Source organism: Atractosteus spatula, chromosome 2 (genome assembly GCF_055471065.1).
Source record: "Atractosteus spatula isolate fAtrSpa1 chromosome 2, fAtrSpa1.hap1, whole genome shotgun sequence".
Classification (NCBI taxonomy): Eukaryota; Metazoa; Chordata; class Actinopteri; order Semionotiformes; family Lepisosteidae; genus Atractosteus; species Atractosteus spatula.
In genome coordinates, this window is record NC_142707.1 from 63834499 (window position 1) to 63857034 (window position 22536).

General features: G+C 36.8%; 1 protein-coding gene across 3 annotated transcripts in view; it reads left to right on the forward strand.

Annotated features, from left to right (window-relative positions):
* The window catches only part of trappc12 (trafficking protein particle complex subunit 12), a 35530-nt gene extending 15111 nt beyond the window's left edge, over positions 1-20419 (forward strand). For 2 of the 3 annotated variants that reach the window (XM_088930124.1, XM_088930133.1), the window contains exons 5-12: positions 1370-1508; positions 3683-3795; positions 5290-5362; positions 9775-9848; positions 16276-16374; positions 17237-17340; positions 17921-18008; positions 19878-20419. In XM_088930124.1, the coding sequence (XP_088786250.1) occupies positions 1370-1508; positions 3683-3795; positions 5290-5362; positions 9775-9848; positions 16276-16374; positions 17237-17340; positions 17921-18008; positions 19878-20120 (933 nt within the window). In that variant the 3' untranslated portion in view covers positions 20121-20419. Of the gene's footprint in view, positions 1-1369; positions 1509-3682; positions 3796-5289; positions 5363-9774; positions 9849-16275; positions 16375-17236; positions 17341-17899; positions 18009-19877 lie in introns of all 3 variants that reach the window. The other variant, XM_088930116.1, reaches the window with a different exon arrangement.
* Positions 20420-22536: the final 2117 nt, after the last annotated feature.

Genomic DNA, 22536 nt, shown 5'->3' on the forward strand with positions numbered 1-22536 from the left:
TCCCCTCTCCTCACAGAAGGTTCTTATTAGAATAAACATGGTCAAACTTTTTTTAATAAGAGAAAGGGCCTTGTTTGCCTCCAGAGTTCTTGTGTTTATGATCTGATGTCAAAATCATCTGAAAATTTGAGTGTCATTTGAAAATTAATTGAAGTGACAGCACACTGCTGGGTTTGATGCTCTAGTTGTCTCAATCTGGACCTCTCTACCAGAGAGACCCAGTCAGTGAGCACGGTTTTACCACCAACAGTATTCAATCGATTCTAAAAAATGGCCTGACATATAGATATGCTTCTTTGATTACTTTATCTTTGATAACTTTTGGATTCACAGTATTCGTTATCATATGCAAGGACTTTAATGGAGCGCAATCAGTGTTAAATTTGTGTAGACTCCATCAGTTTATTTTTTGTCTTCCTTAAAATGAAATAAAGCCTGCTGTGTTAAAAGCTCTATGAGGGGCGCAACTGGACCTAATGTTCTTTTTAAAATTCTAATTTTATGTACCTTTTGATAAGGAAATTGAATATATCAAATCTTCAAAGTGTCATATTGCAATATGGAGCTTTAATTATGGTTAACACTACAGCAAATGTTTGAAATAAAGCCAAATTTCAATCAAAGTATAATTTCTTATTAAAAATTAAGGCAAAAGGTATGAATGATGGGAAGAAGAATGGAAAACTATTCTAATTTCTCTTTTAATAACATTGTTAAATCACACACCATACTACAAATCCTTGTAAACAGTAAACAAATGATAAATTGTTTTTTTTTACCATATTTTGTCCATGTGTCACAGTACTGTTGTGACTTAACAGTTATGCATCACATAAGGTTTGAAGGTTAAGAAGCATGATAAATGTCCCTTTGAATAATAATAAAAAAATAATAACCTTTACTTTCTGTAGCATATTTTCTTGAATAACACAATGTGTTATGATGAGCCTTAGGCATAAAATTTGATCCACTGCTTTCATCACTTTTAGGGAAACAAACAGAAGATTTCCCACTCCCAAAATTTTATTTTATTTGTTGTTTCCCAGAGTTTAACACCACATATAACTAATTATCTGAAAGGACAAATGTCAGCCATGAAGCAGTGCCATTAAGGGAAAACAGTTCATTTCTATACAAGTTTGATAATCAACATGGTGTAAAAACTGTGTGACATGGTTCATACCATTGCAGATCAAAATTCCACTTGCTATAGGACAACAAAACAACGTACTTGTTAGCATCTTATAGAAAGCAGAGTCTAAGTTTCAATCTCTTTACAGGTATTGAACCAATTGACAAATGTGTGTTCTCGGCAATCATACAATGTTTGGTAAGAAACAGCTGGAAACTCTCCTCTCTTGTTTTGCAGCTTTGGTTTGTGCGACTAGCATTGCTGACGAAGCTAAGCCTTTTCCATAATGCCGAGATGGAGTTTGAGCCTTTCGGTAACCTGGACCAGCCAGACCTGTACTATGAATACTATCCAAATGTGTATCCAGGACGACGAGGTGAGGATAGAGTAACCTGTATTGTTTTGAAAGTGTATCAAAAGTAGCCCATTAAGGATAGGATTTAAGAAAGTTTTTAGGGATCTCCTCTTGTTGCTGTCTAACAGTTTGTACTGGAAGTCACAAGCTACCAGTACTCAGCACTTAATGTCAGGTTTCAGCTATGCAAGGTGCAGTCTTCATGCAAATCAGTGCAGTATTTCAGTTTAGTTGAATTCCTTGTGCGAAGAAGAAAATGCTGGCAGAATATGCAGATTTAGTAGGATTTCAAAATGTGTGTCTTTTGCTTTGTTGTTTTCTTCCATGATACATTTTTTAAAGTTATATACATTTTGAAATTAGAGTATTGTTTTGTTTGTTTGTGTACAGTCAAAATCTTTTATCTGCTAGGAACAGATTCTCATTGATAACACTGGCATGACTAATATATATGAGAACATGTAGAAATACGTGCAGCTGAAAGATTTTATTTTAAGAATAAAATAATTGCTCATATTAAAAGAAATAATACAGCATATTTGTCATTGCGCACACCACATTTATGGTCATTTGTCTCTGCAAAAGAGGGAATGCACTATGAATATTAGAATTCTATGTTGGTGTTTAAATGTGAAACAAGTTGGAAAGTCAGCATGGCTTTGAGCTGGACTTCTAACAGAATTCATTGAAATTGCTCATTTTAAAAACAATTAACTTTTAAGACATTACAAATTTACCCTAGTGTGGATCTGGAAAGGCGAAAATGCTACTTGAAAGTCAACATTTAAGATAGCAATAAATCAAATAAAACCATTTTTTTTCTTTTAAGCAAATTTCTAATCGATGAAGGTTTTAACTTCTTTGTTGTGTTTTATATACGTGCAGTGGTTTTAATTGTTCATGTACATTTAGAGAGTGTTAATTATCCAGCTTGTCAATTATCCAGCTGGGTTTATTAGTATAGTCATTACTCTAGTTAGGCATTGCTCAAGTGACACATGCAGTGGGAAGGACGCAGAACCAACAAATTGAATATATAGTATTTTGTAATAAATTTATTCTGCTTTCTACTATTATTCAAATATGTTTTTTCCTGTCTAGGAGGATGTGTGTCTGCCTTTGTTTGTGTAGCTGGTGTAAGGCTCCCTCTGTACCTTTAATCCACACCTTTTAAAATAAATATGGTTTGCATTTTTAAAATACACTTCTAAGGATCAGTGTTCCAGCAAGCATGTCTCCTGATCAAAAATGTCTGTTTTTACCTGTGAGTACAGCAGTCCACTTATATAAAGTATAGACTTCCGTTTCTGTTGATTCATTTTAAAAAAATAAGACCTGCAGATACTGTATATAGCTGTAGTTCTCCCCAAAATTATATACAAGTACATGATCATAATCAATTTAACATCGAGACTACTTAATTTACTTCCTAAGAAAAATGTATCCAAATTTATTCCTTATTTTAAACTTGACTTTTTACTTATATTCATTTAATCAGTTTGTAAAGCAAACAATTGGCATCTTGACATTGCTTTGACTGTATATATAGTAAATGTACAGAATTTAAATTGAGGGATATGATGTTAAAATGGTGCAAGGGGCCTGTAAGACCTCATTTCTGAATATTGCTTAACACTTTTTGTCACCATGATGCAAAAAATATATTGCTGCCCCGGAATCAATCCAAAAAAGAGAAACCAGATATATTCCTGAACTCAAAGGAATGTCCTCCATTTTCTGGCTAAAGAACTGAATTTTTTAGTCTTAAACAACGAAGACTATGGGCAGGCCTGATTCAAGTATTTATGTTCTCAACAGCATTAATTCTGATTAATTCTGTGAATGTTTTCAGAATCAACATGGAAAAACAAACCAGAGACAAAGGATTGTGGGAATATCTAACTAGTTGCCCAATCATGGTGTTGAAACTGGTACCCTGGGTTTCTTCAGGAAAGAGCTAGATGAGATCTTTGGATTTATTAGCTACTTAAAAACCCCAAAGGCTAGATGGGCTGAATGACCTCCTCTTGTTTATAAGTTATGTTCAGCAGCAGCTTCAGTTTGAAGTTCTTCCAGAGGTGTCCAGATAACTAATTTCAGTAAGACAAGGGAATACTTTTAAGACAAATAGCTGCACAATTTTCCATCAGTTCTAACTGAGAAACTACTTGTTTTTTCCTTTGTGTGTGTTTCAGGTTCAATGGTTCCATTTTCAATGCGTGTCTTGCATGCAGAACTTCCACAGTACACTGGGAAGCCTCAAGAATCTCTTGACCGTCTGCACAGTATGAAAGTAATTTGTCTGATGGTGAGTCATTAGCCAGAATTCAATTTTATTAACATGAGTGAGAATCCCTTACACCCCAATGCACCCATGCACTGAATCTGACTGATTTTCATATGCAAAGATGATATAGCATGTCAGGTGATGCACTAAGCCTTACCCTTCACAGCTTTATAAATACGTTAAATTCCTGTCATGGAAGATTTACATTGATATTTTAGATAATTGTCAATTTAAATTTTGTTGTTTGAATGGGACATGACTTTTAGTTATAGTGGAAAGCTTATACAACACTATAGGGTCTCTTGACATCTGTAAATTTCACATTTGCTTTTCCACCATGTGGTCTGGCCAATGGGGTCTTGGAAAGAAGAAGAGCAGAGCAGGATGAAACCAAGCTGAAGGCTGTTAATCTCAACTTTCATTCGTGAAAGATCATTTCGTGAAACGAATATAGCTAATGAGTGAGCCTCTCCCTGCTACCAGCCCATCCACCCACTTTGCGGCATCTTCATGTCAATGTGGCCTTGTTCTTGTATTGTAACAAACACTCCCGGGTCTGTGTCAGAGGTGTGGGAAATAACAGGTTGGAGAAGACTTTACAGGCTATCTCACAGTTTTACTGTCCATTTGTTTACTGTGCAGTGTGATAATCCCAGAAGCAGGAGGAGACAGCGCAGGCTGGACACAGAGGAGGGAATCACATTGTTCATTTTAGCTTATTACTATAAGTTTGTGATTACTCTTGTTTGTTTTTGTTGATAAATGTTATTTTCATTAAAGCCAATGCATTCGTCCTTATCATGTAAGGGAGGGTTACAAACAGTATGTCTTTTCAGTATGTCAGTACGTCTTTACAGTATGTCAATTTATATGATGTAGTTCAATATGTGATGGTATAGGGGCGCACTTGGTTATACGTGAATTTGGCTATTATCGAGATCCTACTGTACCACAAGAAGCAAATATGGAAACTAGTTGTGATGAACAGACTGAAGGTTAAATAATTGAACTGGTTCACCACACTGAGAAGTCCACATCATGCAAAACTGTTTTTCTGGCAATACATGTGGTTATAACAGTAGAAATTGAATGTGTTGTTTAAAACAGATAAATCATCAGAACTCCTGAAGTGTAGGAGAAAACCTGTAGCCTGGAAATGAAGTTAATGCTGGTTGTAGCTAAGTGTAACCTGTATTCCTGCTGGTGGCTGGATGGTGTGCAATGAGCAGGAGATGCCTAGTTTCTGAGTGAAAGCTGTGCTCATTCTTCGGTAAATGTGAGAGTTGTTCAAGTGTGAAATGTTGTGCATAGCATCACAACATCATAGAGGCAGATGCAAAGACTACAGTGTTATATTTGGTTATACTGTAGTAACACCAGTTGGTTATTTCTTATTATAAAATTCTTAAGGGAAAACATAATTGGTGTTTTTAGATGGAGAAACATCAGTTAACCACTTATTGGATATGATAGATGATGCTGAAGCATGTTCAAAACTTTTTTTGTTTCCAACAGATTTTGGATAATTTGGAAAAAGGTTTAGCTGAAGATGGAAGTATGATTAACATAATGCAAGAGAACAGGCAAGGTGGGTAATATTTTAACTGTTGTATATTTCTTTACTTTATGATAATGCTTTTCACAAAAGATTCAATATTAAATTCAATACAATTGGTGTCTGGGGTAGTGCATGTATATGTGTTGTAAATTGGTTAATCGAAAACAGGTAATGGGTGAATGCTCAAATTGATCAAAAGACATTTCATTGCCAGCAACTACTGCTGCACGCCGTATTGTTGTGCACTTGATAAATAAATAAACTTCGATTGATCTGATGTGATTTGTAGACTGCCACTGCTCTTCCTAATCGATGTGGATAATAAGGATTATAGTACAGTCAGTACAGCAATCCCTCGCAAATCGCGAGAGTCGCGTCCATGAGAACTCTAGCGGTAGGTAAATTTGCAATTGGTAAATTTCAGATCTTATGGGTAAAACTGAGGTTCGCCTATTTTAGAGTAGAGCAATAACATAAGAGTAAAGAAAAACAGTACATTTTGGAAATAACATGGTGAAGTTTTTAAATGAGTTTCTGACATAATTCTTACTTTATTGATGTGATGACTCCCATGTAGATTGGGACACTTGGCTTGTACAAGACCTTAAGCGACATTGCCTTTACACTCACCCAGATAGCTTTCTTACGTTTCCTTATTGTACAAATTGTAGATTCATTTACACCAAACAACAACACTATTACTGGGTCTTTCACACAACTTATCAAGCACTTCCGTTTTTTTTTCTAAGCTCATCAAGGATCTAGATCACTTAGCGACTCTGGACACTTTGTCCTTTCACATACACTTAGGAGCCATTTCAGTTTGTTAATTTATTCATTATTATTAAACTAATGAATGTCACTAATGATTAGCAAGGGATTAGTGTATACTAGTGAAGTGCACAGATGATCAGTGTAGGAGTAGCAAACTAAATTCAGAAGACTTATTGTACACAGAACCCAGAAGGGGAAATGTCTGACTTTTAATGTAGTAAAATGCATAGTGTTAAATGGAGTCAGAGAAAACCTACACTACAAATATAAGATGCAAGCTTAAGTTCTGTATACAAAAGCCTAAGCCTTTTTGTTGACATATAATTTTCCTTCTCTGAGTAATGCAACAAAAAATAAAAAAGCAAAGAAAATGTTCAGATATATAGTTAGAAGTGTAGAATTTAAATAAAGTTGTTACATTTAAATCATACAATGTACTATTAAGACCTCACTTAGAATATTGTATGCCCTTTTGACCACGATTGCTTCTTTGAAATTAGACTAAAGAACGATGACCAGATACAGTCCTGGACTCAAAGGAATGTCCTTTCTAGACTGACAGGTCAATGGGATTGAATCTTCTCAACAAACACAGTGAGGGGACATCATTCAAGGATTTAAAATCCTATTAAGGCATTGATAAAATTAATACTATGGATTTCTGTAGGATGAACAGTTAAACAAAAGTTTCCACACAGGTGGAAACTATGGGGAAGTGTGAACACAAGGAAGGGATTTTTACACAACGAATTGTGGGGTTCTCTAACAAGTCATATTGTTGAAGCTAATATACTGGCTTCTTTAAAAAGATAATTTAATGTAATTATACAGTGGAAAATATGTGGTACAAAAGCCTTGGTTCGTTTCTTTGCTTTCTAAATCCAAGAGATTTCGCCATAAACAGAGCTTTATGACCAGTTGCTCTTACTTCCATCATACTGAAGACTTTCAACCATTGGATACTTCCTTATCTCAAAACTATAACATATTCACATCTCGATCCTCTAAAGTTTACATATAGTTGCAATAGGTCAGTGTATGATGAGGCCTTCACCGCATTTTACAACATCTGGAATCCTCGGGCACATATGCAAAAATGTGTTTTGTGGATTTTAGGTCTGCATTTACTACTATCATTCCAGAACCTTCTTGATCATACATTCTTACGGTGAATGTTCCATCTGCAAGGGGATTATCATCAACCTTCTCATAGATATAAAGCAACGGGTGAAGCTAGGCCCTTATTTGTTAGACTGTCTGTTTGTGAACTCTGGTATACCTCAAGGAAGTGTGCCTTCCCCATTACTCTGTTCCCTATACACCAACGACTGCACCTCCAGCGACTTTTTCATCAAACTAAGTTTGCAGGTTACATCACGCTAATAGGTCTCGTCAGTAATGATAATGAGACAGTGTGCAGGAGGGAGGTGAGTTGATTAGTATCATGGTGTGCTAACAGCCACCAGAAGTTTACTAGCCATAAAACAATGGAAATGGTGGTTGATTTCCCCAAACATTTTTCCAAAACCTCTCTCCCTGATATGATTTGGATCTTGGTGTGGAGGAGTCCTTTAAATTTTTGGGAATTATGATCTCTAATACCCTTAAATGGGCCATGAATATTACCAGTATCCCAAAGAAAGTAACAATGCACTATTTGTGCCAACTAAAGAACTTTGGTGTCTCGGGCAATTCTAATACAGTTTTACAGAGCCATTACTGAGAGCATTCTAACTGCCTCTGTAGCTGTTTGGTTTGACAACATGTCTGCCCGCTCCAAAGGAAAACTGCAGTGTGTTGTTTGCTCTAAGGAGAGGATCATTGACTGTCATCTGCCTGCTGTCATCTCCTTTGATGATTTGTACAATTTCAGAGCAAAGAAGCAGGCAGTAAAGATTGCTGATGACCTCTCCCACCCAGGTTACCACCTTTTTCATAAACCTCCCTCACGAAGATGCTACCAGTCTATTTAAACCAGAACCACCCAGTATTTGAACAGTTACTTTACTAGGGCTTCTTTTTGCTTAACCAGAATTGCTAGTTGTATGTGCATGTCTTAATAATGTCTATTGTCTTGTTTGTGTTTGGTAAATGTTGAATGCTTTTGCAGCACCAATTATCCCAGAGTAAATTCCTTGTACTGTACATGAAATGTTATAAATTACATTCAGAAAATGTAATCTCTTGCTCAGCTATTCTAAACTATACATTTTCCTGGCATGATTGTGAAGTGCTTATTGGTCAGCAATGTGTGGCAAGCTATTTACAAATATATTGAGATTTGCAAAATCTAATGTGTTAAGACAACATTACGTTTGCTATAATTTTTTTAATTTACCCGTGTTGGTTAGTATTTTTTGGAATCAGTGGAATGGTATCCATCCAATGTGGAGAGTTAATTTGTCTTTAATGTTTCTCCTAAAGACACGAAGCCAGGACAGACAAATCCAGTGAGATTCAATTGTGGGTAGCCATAGGATTAGACCCTTCAAGCTCAATTTTACCTCAAGATGATATGAAATAAAATATTTAAGATATTAATTACATTAAAGTAATGCAAGTACTTTCATGTTAATTTGTATTTCAAAGGAAATGTAATATTTTTTTCTTCTCAAATGAAGTGTGAGCTGTTTAGGTTTTTCAATATATGGAAAGATTTTTTTTTTGCGAATTGTCTCTGGTATAGCACCTCAAAAACATTGCACTGCTCTTCTAGTCCACTTAAGGATTGATAAAGAATTCCTTCTTTTCTCTCCTCATGCCTCCTTCAAGAGAGTCTGATGACAATTAGTGTTTTAGTTTTGTAATGTGGAAACGTCCACTGGAGACTATCCTGAAACCAAGTGGTTTTCACTCTTGACCTGAGCTGGATCTGGACTCAGGTCTCCAGGGGTGAAAGGCTTGAAAGGCTAATGAATGGACCTCCTGTGCCACTCTCTCCTTAGAAGCAGGGGAGTTATGAGTCATTATTCTTGTAAATGAGAGAAGCTGCTGTGAATTCAGAGTAGGACAGCCTTTTACAGAACAGCTCTTCTCTCACAATCTGCAGGATTGTATTCTTATTGCAACAGCTTGTCCCAGTAAAAGCTGACAGTACTTTATCTATTTTGAATCTTTATGTATTTTTTATGTATGTGTAACTGTATGCTGACAGGTAGCTTAAACACTTCTAAGCGTAATTATTCTGTGTGAACTTTTCCTTTTAAAAAATACTTTTTTAAAAAAAAATTGAAATATGTTTCAGATGGATACGATGAAACACAATAAAACCTTGATGTAAATCACTCTTGAAAATATAATTATCTGTCTTCATAAGAGATGCTGTAGAATAATATCTTTTTCTGATGGTTCATTCAGTTACACATTTGTCTGATTGCTGTTTCAAGCCACTTTCAGCTTTTCCTGCTGTTGAACTCTCCTCATGCTCTCTTACCCTTTAAAAAAGAAGAAGTCCTTCCCTTTGTTAAAGTCCATCTATTCTTTTTAGTATAGGATGAGAATGGAGCAGAAAAGGGCTTAACAGTTCCTAAATGAGCAGGGGCTTAATGAGTGAAAGTGTGATTTTTTCCCCCCTTTAATTCTGTTATTCTGAGACCAATAATTGATGGTTAGAAAAAAGGACTGCAATTTACCAGCACAGTCTCTCAAGCTGCTCTTGTTTCCTGCAGCCTCTGTTCAGCTGTGGAGGTCACGTCTGTGCCGGGTGATGTACTCCGTGGCAAACTGTCTGCTAATGATGAAGGTACGTGGGCGGCAGTAAGCTGCAGAGCTACCGTATATTCCTCTGTATAGGCCCCTTTGGCTTCGGGAAGCTTAGCTTAGGCTCAGTGCAGAAGAATCTAATTAGGCAAAAGAGGAAGATAGTGAGATATCAAGGGCTAATCTGTTTGGGAATGCGTTGCAGGAGAGATGAGTCAGCACTTTTGTCAAATTAAATTTGAAGAAGCTTTTCCCATCTCCTCTGCCATTCCATCTCCCTACTTCAATGCGAGCGCTCCAGGTTTGATGAGAGCTGCCTTAAATCCATCCCGGTGTTCTCTCTCCACAGAGTGCTTTTGAGCAAAGCATTAGTATTTTTCTCCAGCAGCCACAGGGTTTAGATGTTCAAATGAGTTCAGCCTAAGCTAAAGACAAGGTGAAACGTATACTGAAGGTCACAGAGTGTTTGAGGTCAGAATAACAATTCTGCAGAGCTAACATTGTCTGATTTCTGGATCACTGTGTTTTAAAATATACAAGGGTTGTCTTTTTTTTCTCTTGTTGTTTCAGACATGCTAGTATAAAGAACTTGGTACTTGCAATGTATGACTTATATTTTACATTTGCTTAGAAGAAAATTATTTTGTTTTGGAAGTTATTTTTTGAAGTACCTTCTATCAGAAGGAGCATAGGAACTGGTAGCACATTAGGTATATTCAGTGTTGAACTATTCAGTAATTTTCTGGGGTTCATTTATACATGTATCTTGCAAAATTCCTATACATGGACATGAACTGTGGAATGTTTTATGTTATTTTTTGGCATCCCATCCTAAGATCAGAGCATATACGATGAAACATTGGGAAATGTATTCTTTATATCTTTATAAACCTTGGTAATTAAGCTAATCAGAATATTTCTTTGTCTTACTCGGTGAGAGCAAGTCGGAGTCAGAATTGCTTATCCCATGTACCTGTAGTGTGGAACAATACAATGAGCTGGACTGCCATCTACTGCTGACAATGAACACAAACATCTCTCACCATACTATGCATTTACATTTACATATGTTTATATTTGAACACAAAAGGCATGTAGAAATTGTATTGCTCTGAACTGTATCTTTGGACTCAAATTAGGCAAAGGATGGGTTACGGAAAATTTCTACACTTTTTTTTTCCCTTACGCAGATTAGACATAATTTACTGTACATCATGCACAGAAGGCATGGGATTAATTTAAGTGTTAAACTTGTGCTGTTTAAAAAGGCCCTACTCTTGTAAGCCATAGTTGTGTTTTTATAAACCTGTATTCTTCTATACATTTAGAATGTCCCCATAAATTGTCCCCAAGAATGTCCCCATAAATTTTATGTCTTAATTCAAAGCTACAATCCAATCATCCAGGCTCAGTTTAGAATAAGGAAATATAGGCAGTCTCCTCTGAACCACCCGCCTGCAAATCATTTATATTTTAACATGTCACGGGCTGCATGTTCCTATACCAGAGGTTCGGCACTGATTGGAGGAGACACAAGTCCCTCCCTGACATTACCGCTTGCCTATGAATGCCCCAGTGGCAGCAAGGGTCAACATGCTGTAGAGGGCCAAGATAGCCCAGGCAGTACTCAACCAACTGAGGGTTCCTAGTCATAGAACTCATTAGACTGCGTTAGGTCAAGGACCTTTACTGAGACGCCCAAGAAGCTTCTTGATCTGTATTTTGTAAAATCCGCTACACAAAACTCTCATATAGGGTTAAAAGAGCAAGATTTTCATTGAGTCTCTGGTGTGAAACCAGCACCCAAGATTTTATACTGCCGTGTACAATTAACGACTGTATGAGGACTTCTGAAAAATTACAATTTTAATAATTATTAATAATATTTAAGAATAATTATAATCAATTTTATGTTTATAATTTTTAAGTCACATCACATATGCATTATATAAAGTGTAATTGGACAGTTAAAACTGAGAAAAAACTACAATGAAGGTGATTTCTGTAAAATAAAATTGTGCTATTGACAAATATCATTTCAGTAAAATTGTTAAACGGAGCAAAAAATGGTTACACATCATGCCTTAAATTGACTACTGAGGTCAGGGATATGCCGGTGATTTTTTTTTCTAAGGTAACTTTGAAATCTCTTAAACCATCTTCCAGAAAAGATATAGGCGATAGAAGTGAAAATAGCTTATTAACTGAGGTGCAGGTTTTGTCATGATGCAAGTCTGTCGTTACCATATAAAAATATTTAGTGAGCATCTGAAGAAACACAGAGCTCTGTTCATTTTGTAGGTGGATAGAATGTTTTTGCATCACTGATTAATTGATCGTTCATTACTGACCATGATCCACTCGAGTAAGTTTAAATGTCATGTAAGCACAAATGCTGAAAGTAACCATGCTTCGCATAAAGAACTGTGCCTTGGTCTCATAAATATGTTGGAGTCTGGACAAAGTCAGTTTACAGCAAATTTGAACCTGTTACAACATTACAACCCCAAAAAAATGAAGCTACATTCTGAGTGACCACAAATCATGACACCTCACTGAGGTCAATGAGGAGGTCCCAGTCTGGGCAGGAGTGTCATGTCACTACAGAACTCGACATGTAGGGATTGATGGCAACCTGACCGCATGGCGCTACATTGATCAAGACCTGATACTTCACTTGCCCTTCCTGTGGGTTCTGCTTGACCTGAAAATATTGCAGCAAGACAGAACACGTCTTCATGTTTCTTGTGCAACAACAGCTTTCTTGCGAGATGACAAAATGGGAGAATTATGCCCTGAATGCCCCTTTTACGTTTATGGAATAAGACAAGTTGGCATCTAGTGCTCAGAGGCCAGTGAATGGGCACATGATTGTTCAGGCTTTACAAGAGCAATGGTATAGAATACACCACACACCACAACCTGGTGTAATGCATGCATCACAGATAAACAGTTTCTGTTGCTTCCAACACTACTAGCTTGTGACTTTCACAGAAGATTCCCTATTGGTCACAGATATTAATCAACTTAAAGAATTTATCTATGTCCATAGGTACAATTTTTTCCAAATTATGGGAGTGCCCATCTTAGATTGTAACACATACAGTAAATAAAGCATACCCAACCGTAACAGAAATTCTTCAGCATTTGGTTGTGCTTTACTATTTTCTCTAATACGATGTTTCTTACCCTTGCATTCCTGCTGATGAAGTTATTTACAGCGTGTTCAATACTCAGTGAAACAGAGCACATGGAATGGAATTTGTTTTTCTTAGCAGAACTAATTACAAGCAAATTCTGCATGTTCATGATTTAGCAGAAAGCTTTTCAATCCCATGATGTCATCCGCCAAACTTGACAGATTCCACCCCTGTAGTGAATTTTATAAACCTCAACCTCTTGCATTTTAACATTTTTCTGTGAAAAGCCTTGCCTTTCTCATCATTTAGGATGACCATGTGAAGGCTGAAATGTCTCGCTTTTCTTAGGTTTTGCTCCATATTAATTATCTGGCACAGGCATTGCCACCATTATTCTCATCACAGGATCATTTCCATTTGTATCAGAAATGATCAAGTGAAGATACTGTAGCTCATTTGTTTTCTGAACTTCTAAGTGTATTTCAGAAGTGTTTATTAAGTTCACTCTTTGGCAGTGGACCTGTTTAAAATATCGGAGGTGGTTGAGTAGACACAGCATCCACAGACCTAGTGTCTATGCGTTACTGAGTATCATATGTTCAATTAAATGTCACCCCGCCGGCTGCAAAAAGTTATCAAGAAAATGACAGGTTTATAAATTTATTGCAGTTATAAGTGGTTTCTTTTGATACTCAATATCATACCTTGCAAATGGATTGAGACCCTTCTATGTTCCCATTTTGTTTGAAATGTACTACCTGACCAAGGAACCGCACAGAAACAGGTGTTTTTATTCTAAAAATATGAGAACTCCTATTATTGCCCACAGATGGAGGTCACTCTATTTGTGCACTTAAAAAGATTTGGCAAAAGGATTGAATACTTCTGCTATCATGACTTTTCCATTTTTCTTCATGTTAATTATCTGTTTGCTTCTTTTTGTTTTTTTGCTTTGAATGTGTGGAGGACATTGTGTAAATAACAAATATTAATTGTTGTTTCAACATGTTGTGACTGCAAGCTTTAAAGGGGAACTGCAATGCTATTTTTATATTTTGGGGTTAGAAAGAACTGGCATTGATGATTGCATTTCAAACCACAATGTAAGTCAAATGTACACAGTAACGTATTAAACCTCCAATTTACTTCAAAAACTAGACATAATTTCCAGTTATGTACAGCGCCATAGTGCCGTCATTGTCTGCAGTTCAGCACGAATCAACATTTCAGGTGATGTGAAGAGGCCCTATTACATTGTAAAGGAGCAGGCTTATGAATACATCTCTCTTAATCCAATAGAAATATTGCTCTCAGCTTTGAGACAGTTATGCAGAAAAACACTACTTGTTAACTCTTCGTGTACTGTAGATCACATGGGAACATTTCTGTGGTGAAATGTCTCCTGCACAACCTGTACATATTCACTTGTACATCCCATTACATTAGTCATTACAGTGACTAGTGAGCAGTAAGGGTCACTTCACATAGCAGTTTGTAAAATCTCTCACTCTTGCCCGTGACAAGACCACTGTTTTGTGACAACATGGCCACCATGTGGCCACATGGCCAACCATTTCACAAATTTTGTGTTTTTTGTCCTTTCTTGTCTTGATTTTGTACTTAATTTCATGGCTCAGTTGTCCTGATTTTCTGCTTAATTTGGAATTTATAACATTTTGTGGTATTGACATTTAATTTCTTACCAAGATTGAATAACCTGTCTGAGAAATTGGGAATGCAGTTCTCCTTTAAAGAAACAATGTGAAAATTGTGCAAGGATCTAAATATTTTTGCAAAGCACTCTTTATTATTTGAGACAGAGATCTGTTTTACTTTGTGAGTTATCTGATTTGTAAAATCCTGTTGTTTTTTGTGAGGGCTATGGTGAAAAGTCTGTGAATTAGAGGGAGTAAGATTATTATTATTCGACTTCAATAATTCAGCAAAAATATGTTCATAATAATAGGTTTGATAACAATAACCCAATGACCAGAAGAAAACACCTTTCAGAAGTAAATACAATCCCCAAATACCACATATCTGCTAAAAATCTAAAAATGAAACTGTAATAAAACTGAAAACCTGTTTGAATAATTTAATTTAACATCATTTAAAAACGCAGGCAGGCTTTTCAGCCATTTGTAAAACAAAATGTTTTTCTAACAACTTTCTTTGGTCTGAGGCCACCCAGACAGGACTTCTTTCCAAAAAAACTACCACAGTACAGTAGGAGGAAATCGCACGGTGTTTTGAGAAAAAAGTCTTGTGCGTAAGGTGAAACAAAGGTGGCTCTAAATCTTGCAATAGCATGCTTTACTGATGAACACTAAAAGGAAGTCAGATAGAAGAAGAAAAACAATGATTCACCCTGGAAATCATACAAAAAATGGCCATGGAAATAGCAGCTAAAGGTTAGTTGCTGCTCCTCCAGTTCGAGAGGAGCCAGTTGAGGTGGTTTGGGCATCTTATAAGGATGCCCCCCGGTCGGCTTCTGCTGGAGCTGTTCAGGGCACGTCCCACTGGGCGGAGACCCCGTGGCAGACCCTGGACACGCTGCAGGGATTATATCTCTCGTCTGGCTTGGGAGCACCTGGGGATCCCCCAGGAGGAGCTGGAGTCTGTTGCTGGGGACAGGGAAGTCTGGGCTGATCTACTCAGCCTGCTGCAACTGCGACCCTCACCGGGAATAGCGGAGTGAAAATGGATGGACGGATGGATTTAATAGCAATAAATAATTATATCAAAAGGAGGAGACGCTTAAAAATAAATAATAATGAAACAATTTGCTTGCTAGAATAGTTTTTTTTTACCATAAAATGTATAACAATTATTTGATATTTTTGTAAATAAAAACAAATCTGCCGTCACTAAAACTATATTTTAAAAGCAATATGGTATTTCAGGAATAAAATAATTGTATGTATGAGAATACATTAACAGTGTACTATACAATATATTTATACATATATATTTGTGTTATTAATACCCTGCACCAGTGATGTTGAAGTCTTAGTTTGACAAGACAGGAAAGATGTTTACTACACACCTAAAAGTATGTTTGAAAAAGCGAGAGCCCAGGAGTTCATTAACCTTTCTTGTCCTTCATTCATCCTTTATGTACTCTAAATGCGCTGTTAATCAGTTTGATCCTCTACCTTTTATATTTTTCTGTTTAATGTGTAACTGTACCACGTCAACATTATTTGAATGCTGTATTTTGTGTGCTTCCAAACAGGTATTTGATTAGATTTGAGGAATGAAATGCATGGTCAGTTTTTATGTGTTCTTGTTGCCTGGAGTATAATTCTACTGTGTTGTCTACTCCCATAGGATTATGTGCTGGCAGTGGATATGTACCACTCAATCATACAGTATGAGCCAGAGCAGAAACCTCAGCTGTTAAGTGGGATTGGCAGAATATTCCTTCAGGTGGGTTGAAGTTAAAATGACTACTTGGCCTCTGTGTAGGCTATAATTTGCTTAAGAAAAAAATTATTAATATGATTTCAGTAATCAAATTAATTCAAAGAATGTAATGTTCGTTTTTGTCTTTATATTTTATACATTTTTTTGTATCCCTTAAATTATATATTGCAGTTGATTGTATGCATGGTAAACTCAAGAAGGTATGAACCAGAGTAAAATATTTAAAACCACTCCTCTTCTGTGTTAATTAGCGGAACATTCATTTTGGACATGATCAGTATTGCATTGATACTTCAATCGTCAATATTTTATGTATAAATGTATTTTACTGCCAAAAAACAACAGCTCTTATACAGTATATTGACATATACATATGAGGTGCAGGGCACTGTTATTTCATTTTAAGATATTGTGTGTTATACCTTACCTCAGGTTTTCTGCAGCACAGTATACAAAACAACCCTAAAGTGTTTACAAGCACAAAAATATTCCAACAATAGGTGAGGTGCACAAATGATTTTTTTCCCTGTAAAATAGAATCTTAGGATTGGCAGAATCACAGACATACGCCAGACTAGCTATACTTCAGATGTGCATTCAGCACATTGAAAAGGCCCATGAAAAGCGCCTAAATCTAGTCTCCTCTGATAATAGAGTTATTTGAACATGAAGTCAAGTGAGTAGACAAATTCAGGTGCTCAGATGATTCTCGCCAAGTGTTAAACATCTGTATAATTATCTTAGTATGAAAACGTAATCTTTCTATATGCTTGATGGACATTATTTTATCTTGATTTATAGTATTTTCTTACACACCATTGCTTTGTACATTGATGTGCTTTTTAACATTTTTTTTGTGTTTTAGATAGGAGATATTAAAACAGCCGAGACCTATTTCCAAGATGTTGAAAACATTTTCAAAATGAAAGGTGATGACCCCAGCCAAAATACTTTCGTTTTAATGAACAGGTAATGTATGCCGTTGTATGTCTGTCACCTTGACTGTGTGTTCATTTCAGTGTTGAAAATTATGTAGTGTAGACATCTGGAGAGGCTGTCAGAACATTAGTTCTTGACATTCTGTACTTTAAATTGTAACCAATTCACAATTTGCATGTATCCTTCCAAGTGAAATCTTCCTATAGCTACCAAACTTTGTTCTGGATTGCCCTTTGTCTTAAGCAACATGTAGGAGTCTGTTATGTGAGGACTGTACAGTTGTTGACTGATAACTTTTTTACATGAGGCTGGCTGCACTAGTATAAAGTGCAGTATTTAAATTATGGTCTTTTAGCCTCTAATTAAGGACACAGTTTAGTAGTTATTTTATATTACTATATTAAAAAAATAAAGAGCGGGAGAAATGAACAAAATGCTTAAGGGCCCTCCAGTTGTTATTGAATTCGGTCCTGGTACAGCTGCCGTTTTAAAGTTCTTAATGATGTTTATTTTTACAAAAATCAATTTTAAAATATCCAGGTATTAATATATTAGTTTATGAATGTTTTATATTTACCCTTAAGCGTAGATGGTTGTTTTTCTGTTTCAGGGCATTTGTGTACTTAAGTCAGAATAACTATGGAGAAGCACACAAATCATTTTCAGAGGTTCTCAGAATTGACCCAAAAAATCCTGTGGTGCGTATTCATTCTCTTTTATTTTGCTTTTTCGGACCTTGGCTACCAACGTTTTATAAACACACCTAAAGTCTGTGCTAGACGGTGCTATCCTATGAGCTACAGTATATTCCATCCATCCATTTCTAAACCCTTCTTCCAGTTCAGCACACACACACAAACATGCACACATTCACTCCAGGAGCAGTTTTCCCAGAAGCCAGTTAACCTACCAGTATGTTTTTAGACTGTGTGCGGAAACCGGAGCACCTAGAAAAAACCCACGCGAACATGTGAAGGACACAGAAAACTCCATGCAGACAACAGCCCAGGTTCGGAATTGAACCCAGGGCCCATCACATCATGATGCTGACGTTTGAATGATCTGGAAATACACAAATCGTATCTAGAGTATGGAAGACTTGCTGCCAACACTATGCATCAGTGACTCATCACTGATTCTGATGTCAAGCTTTAGTACAATAGCAAGTGACTGGTGGCAATTGAGGCCTTCTCTACGTCCTTAAATTCTAACACAATTGAAACAGCGAATATACAGTATTATTATGTTCTGCACTTCCATGGGCTGTGTAGTGACACCTATGTTGCAAGATTTGTTTTGGCAGTAGAGAAATCAAGTGGTAGTAAAAAAAAATCTTCTTCTCGCTGGCTATTAAAATTGTTCCTTCCTGTAAAGCATGCATTCCCATCAATCTCCATCTCTTTACGTAGATTAAATGACAAAGAGATTATTTGGTTTCTGTGCAAGCAAATGGATATTCCCAATAAAGGAAACAAGCTGCGATAAACAGAGCAGATTACTGCATGCCTATCTCATTGCACCATAATAAAGACCTATTTATTTTAACTTAATTTAACTGCATGGATAAACAGAATCATAAATCAATCTTTATTAGTCTTTGAGGACCAGGTTTCTTATTAGCAACCAATCACTTTCTGCAGCTGCAGATCAGTCAATGATATATCATGGATAGTTCTGCAAGGAAGCTTGAAGCACCCTTTGGTTAAGACGAGTTTGCATATTTATAAGTCATTCAGAGATGAGGTTCAGAATGATAAAAAGTACTGTGATAGAATATGAAGTCATATGTAACTTATATGGCAGATGTATGTTTTAAAGTTTCTTGGAGTAGTGACAATACCTTTTAAGTATATCCTATAATTGATACATTCAGAATTACCGTCTGTCCTATTTCAACATATTTTTACCTTGATACAGAATTTTGGGTTTTAATGGTGTTTTTTTAAAGCAGAATCCTGTGGGAGAGCTTTTGCAGCTTCACTTTAAAGGGCTTATAGGGAAGGCACTGTGCTCCAGTCTTTGCATAAGAATGAATACTGCAAAGTCTTTATTGTGAAAGAAACATCTTATAGAAGTATTTCCGTTGTGTGACAAGGTAAACCGCAGAAATGGAGTGATGTCAAGCAGTGAAAAAAATGGTTATGGGAAGTTTGGAATAAGCTCTTGGCAGTTTCACACCTGGAGTTCTTACTGTGCCTTTTATATATGCATTTATATACTGTCACGGTAGAAGAGGTTTTTGGAATCAAAAAGCCAAGTGTTCCAGATAACATCCTAATGAATGTATTAGCGTATTGCCGTTTCATAATGAAGATGCTTCCCCTGTATGCATTCAGTCTGTGCTCACTGCTGCACAGAACTCCCCTGCTGTGTGACACAGACCCTCTGCTTTTTTCCCCCCGCAGTCAATACGGTGAACAGAGGTGGAGAATTTCAATGTAATATTTCAAGTAAATATTGTACACTTGCATTTTCAGGTGCCGAACAACAAAAGGCATAACAGAATAGACACTTTCAAACGATGGGGAAAAAAATCTGTAACGTTTCGCTCTATTTCTTGTTTGTAGGCTCACAACAACGCTGCAGTCTGCCTGCTGTATTTGGGCAAATTAAAGGACTCCCTGAAGCAATTGGAGGGATTAGTGCAGCAGGATCCCGCTCACTACCTCCATGAGAGCGTTCTGTTTAACCTGACCACCATGTATGAGCTGGAGTCATCCCGCAGCATGCAGAAGAAGCAGGCTCTGCTGGAATCGGTGGCTTGCAGAGAAGGAGACAGTTTTAACACGCAGTGTCTCAAGCTTGTCTAGAGTGTTGCTGCATTCGAAGGCTTTGGTCACCATGTTGAAAAATGGAATGTAAAATAAAGTTTAATATAAAAATGTAAATACATGAATAGGGGAAATAATCATATGTATAATTTTTGAAAAAAATTGGTATTTAATTTTATGTTTGAAAATGATTTAACATGAGCACTTGTAGGAGTTTGTCACTGTTGTAACCAGCATGTGGCTGTTGACACAGTTAGTCTGGTGACACATGTGTGCTGTACTTTATTGCTTTGAATGACATACCTGTATTTCTAATTAAAATTTACTGATCCTTAACCTATTTTTCTTGTTCTCCAGCCTTCCTGTTTTTATGCAGTTTTGAAACTTCCACATCAGTGATAAAATGGTAATGCCTAGCTCTAATGCCAAACATGAGGCATAACTCACAGCTACAAAAAATAGATTGTCATTTTTACTTATTGCTTTTCTTGCTGATGCAACAGTTTAGCTTTCACTACAAATGTAAAATGAACTTTAAAAAGATATACAAAAGAAAATTAGATACAACTTTAAATAAACCTACATATTGAATTTTCTGTTTTGTTGAAGGTTTACTTTTGGTTTAAATATCAGTAACAAATAACCAACAACATTATAGCAGGTTTCCTTCCACCCCAGATATAGTTTTCTTACGACTGATTTTCCAGCCACAAGGCTACATAGGCAAGTAATTTGTATATGAAGATGAAGTGGCGAGCTTCTTAAGTATGTAAGCTGCAAAGGAATACGCAGATGATAATTCTATGCTGAAAAAGAAGGAAAAATAAAAAGTTTTGGCTGTGCCTTCTGCTAGTAAAGGGAGTTAAATAAGGAAGAGAGCAGAAGTCTGAGATAAGGTAAAGAATGAGTAGTGACAACTAGTGGCTAAAGTGTTTTACATCTGGGAAACAATTCCAAGAAAATGGAAGGTTAATCAATTTTTTTACATGGATCTTAAAAGACAGGAGAGAATCAAGTGTGACTCCCAGATTCCTGACTACAGCTGACTCCTACATGGAGAAGCCATCCATTACTGTGAAACTCTCCAGCTTTTCCAGCTAACAGTTCCTGCCCACCCATATAATTTCTGTCTCGTCACCATTTAGCTTCAGGGTATTTAATGTCAACAAGAGCTTGATGTTACACAAATGAGAGATAACTGACAGAGAGGGGAGACTTTTTAATAAAAATCCTAGTATCATCTGTGTAACAATGAAACTAAAGACCATGTTTGCATATAATAATAATTGTTTACACTTATATAGCGCTTTTCTGGACACTCCACTCAAAGCACTTTACAGGTAATGGGGACTCCCCTCCACCACCACCAATGTGCAGCCCCACCTGGATGATGTGACGGCAGCCATTGTGCGCCAGAACGCTCACCACACATCAGCTATCAGTGGGGAGGAGAGCAGAGGCCATGATTGGTAAGGGCCAATGGGAAATTTGGCCAGGACGCCGGGGTTACACCCCTACTCTTTTCGAGAAACGCCCTGGGATTTTTAATGACCACAGAGAGTCAGGACCTCGGGTCATGACCAAGGGGACCAAGAGAAAGCATGTGAATAGAGGAAGCATATGAATAATCTGACCAAGAGGAAGCATGTGAATAATAAAAAAGCAAAGGGCCCAAGACTGAACCCTGTGGCACACAGTGATAGACTGGGGCCATGGGGGATTTATGGGAACCAAGGTAAACAAAATGCTGCCTGTCAGATAAGAGCAGAACCAATTAAAGACAGTACCATTGATAGAATGTTTGCATGCCATTGATCAACACTGAATGATCTACTGTATCAAAATCCACACTAAGATCAATGAGCATAACGATACTTAGAGCCCCAGAGTCAGACGCAATAAGTAAATCAATCACAATCCCGACAAAGGCAGTTTCAGTGCTATGATTAGAGCACAAACCGGACAGGAAGGGTTAAAACAGATTATCAACTATCATTTCGAGCCTGTAACTGATGTTCTAAAACCTTAGAAAGAAATGGTAAATTAGATATGGGTCATCATTATATCAGAATCCAATTCAATTTTAGCATAGGAGTGATACAGTCTTTAAAGTGGTAGGAACCACACAACCCAAGGAAAGGAAACTGTGAATGATGTTGACAATTTACAGGTAGATGGCTGGCAGACAAGCTTCAGTAAAGAGATGAGGATGGGATCTAGGCAGCAAGTTGTTAATAATTTTTGTAAATTGATCTGAATAACTAAGATAACTTCAGAAATATCTGGTACGGCGGGAATGTCACCGGAAAAGCCACGGCTCAGATAGTTGTCCAAATCCGGTACGAAGCTAAGGCTTGATTCGGATAATTGTAGATTTGTAGCACCAATCTTGGATTGAAATAGCTGCAAAAATTTAAGACAGAGGTCAGGGGTGGAAGCGAGAGCAGAGTTGTCA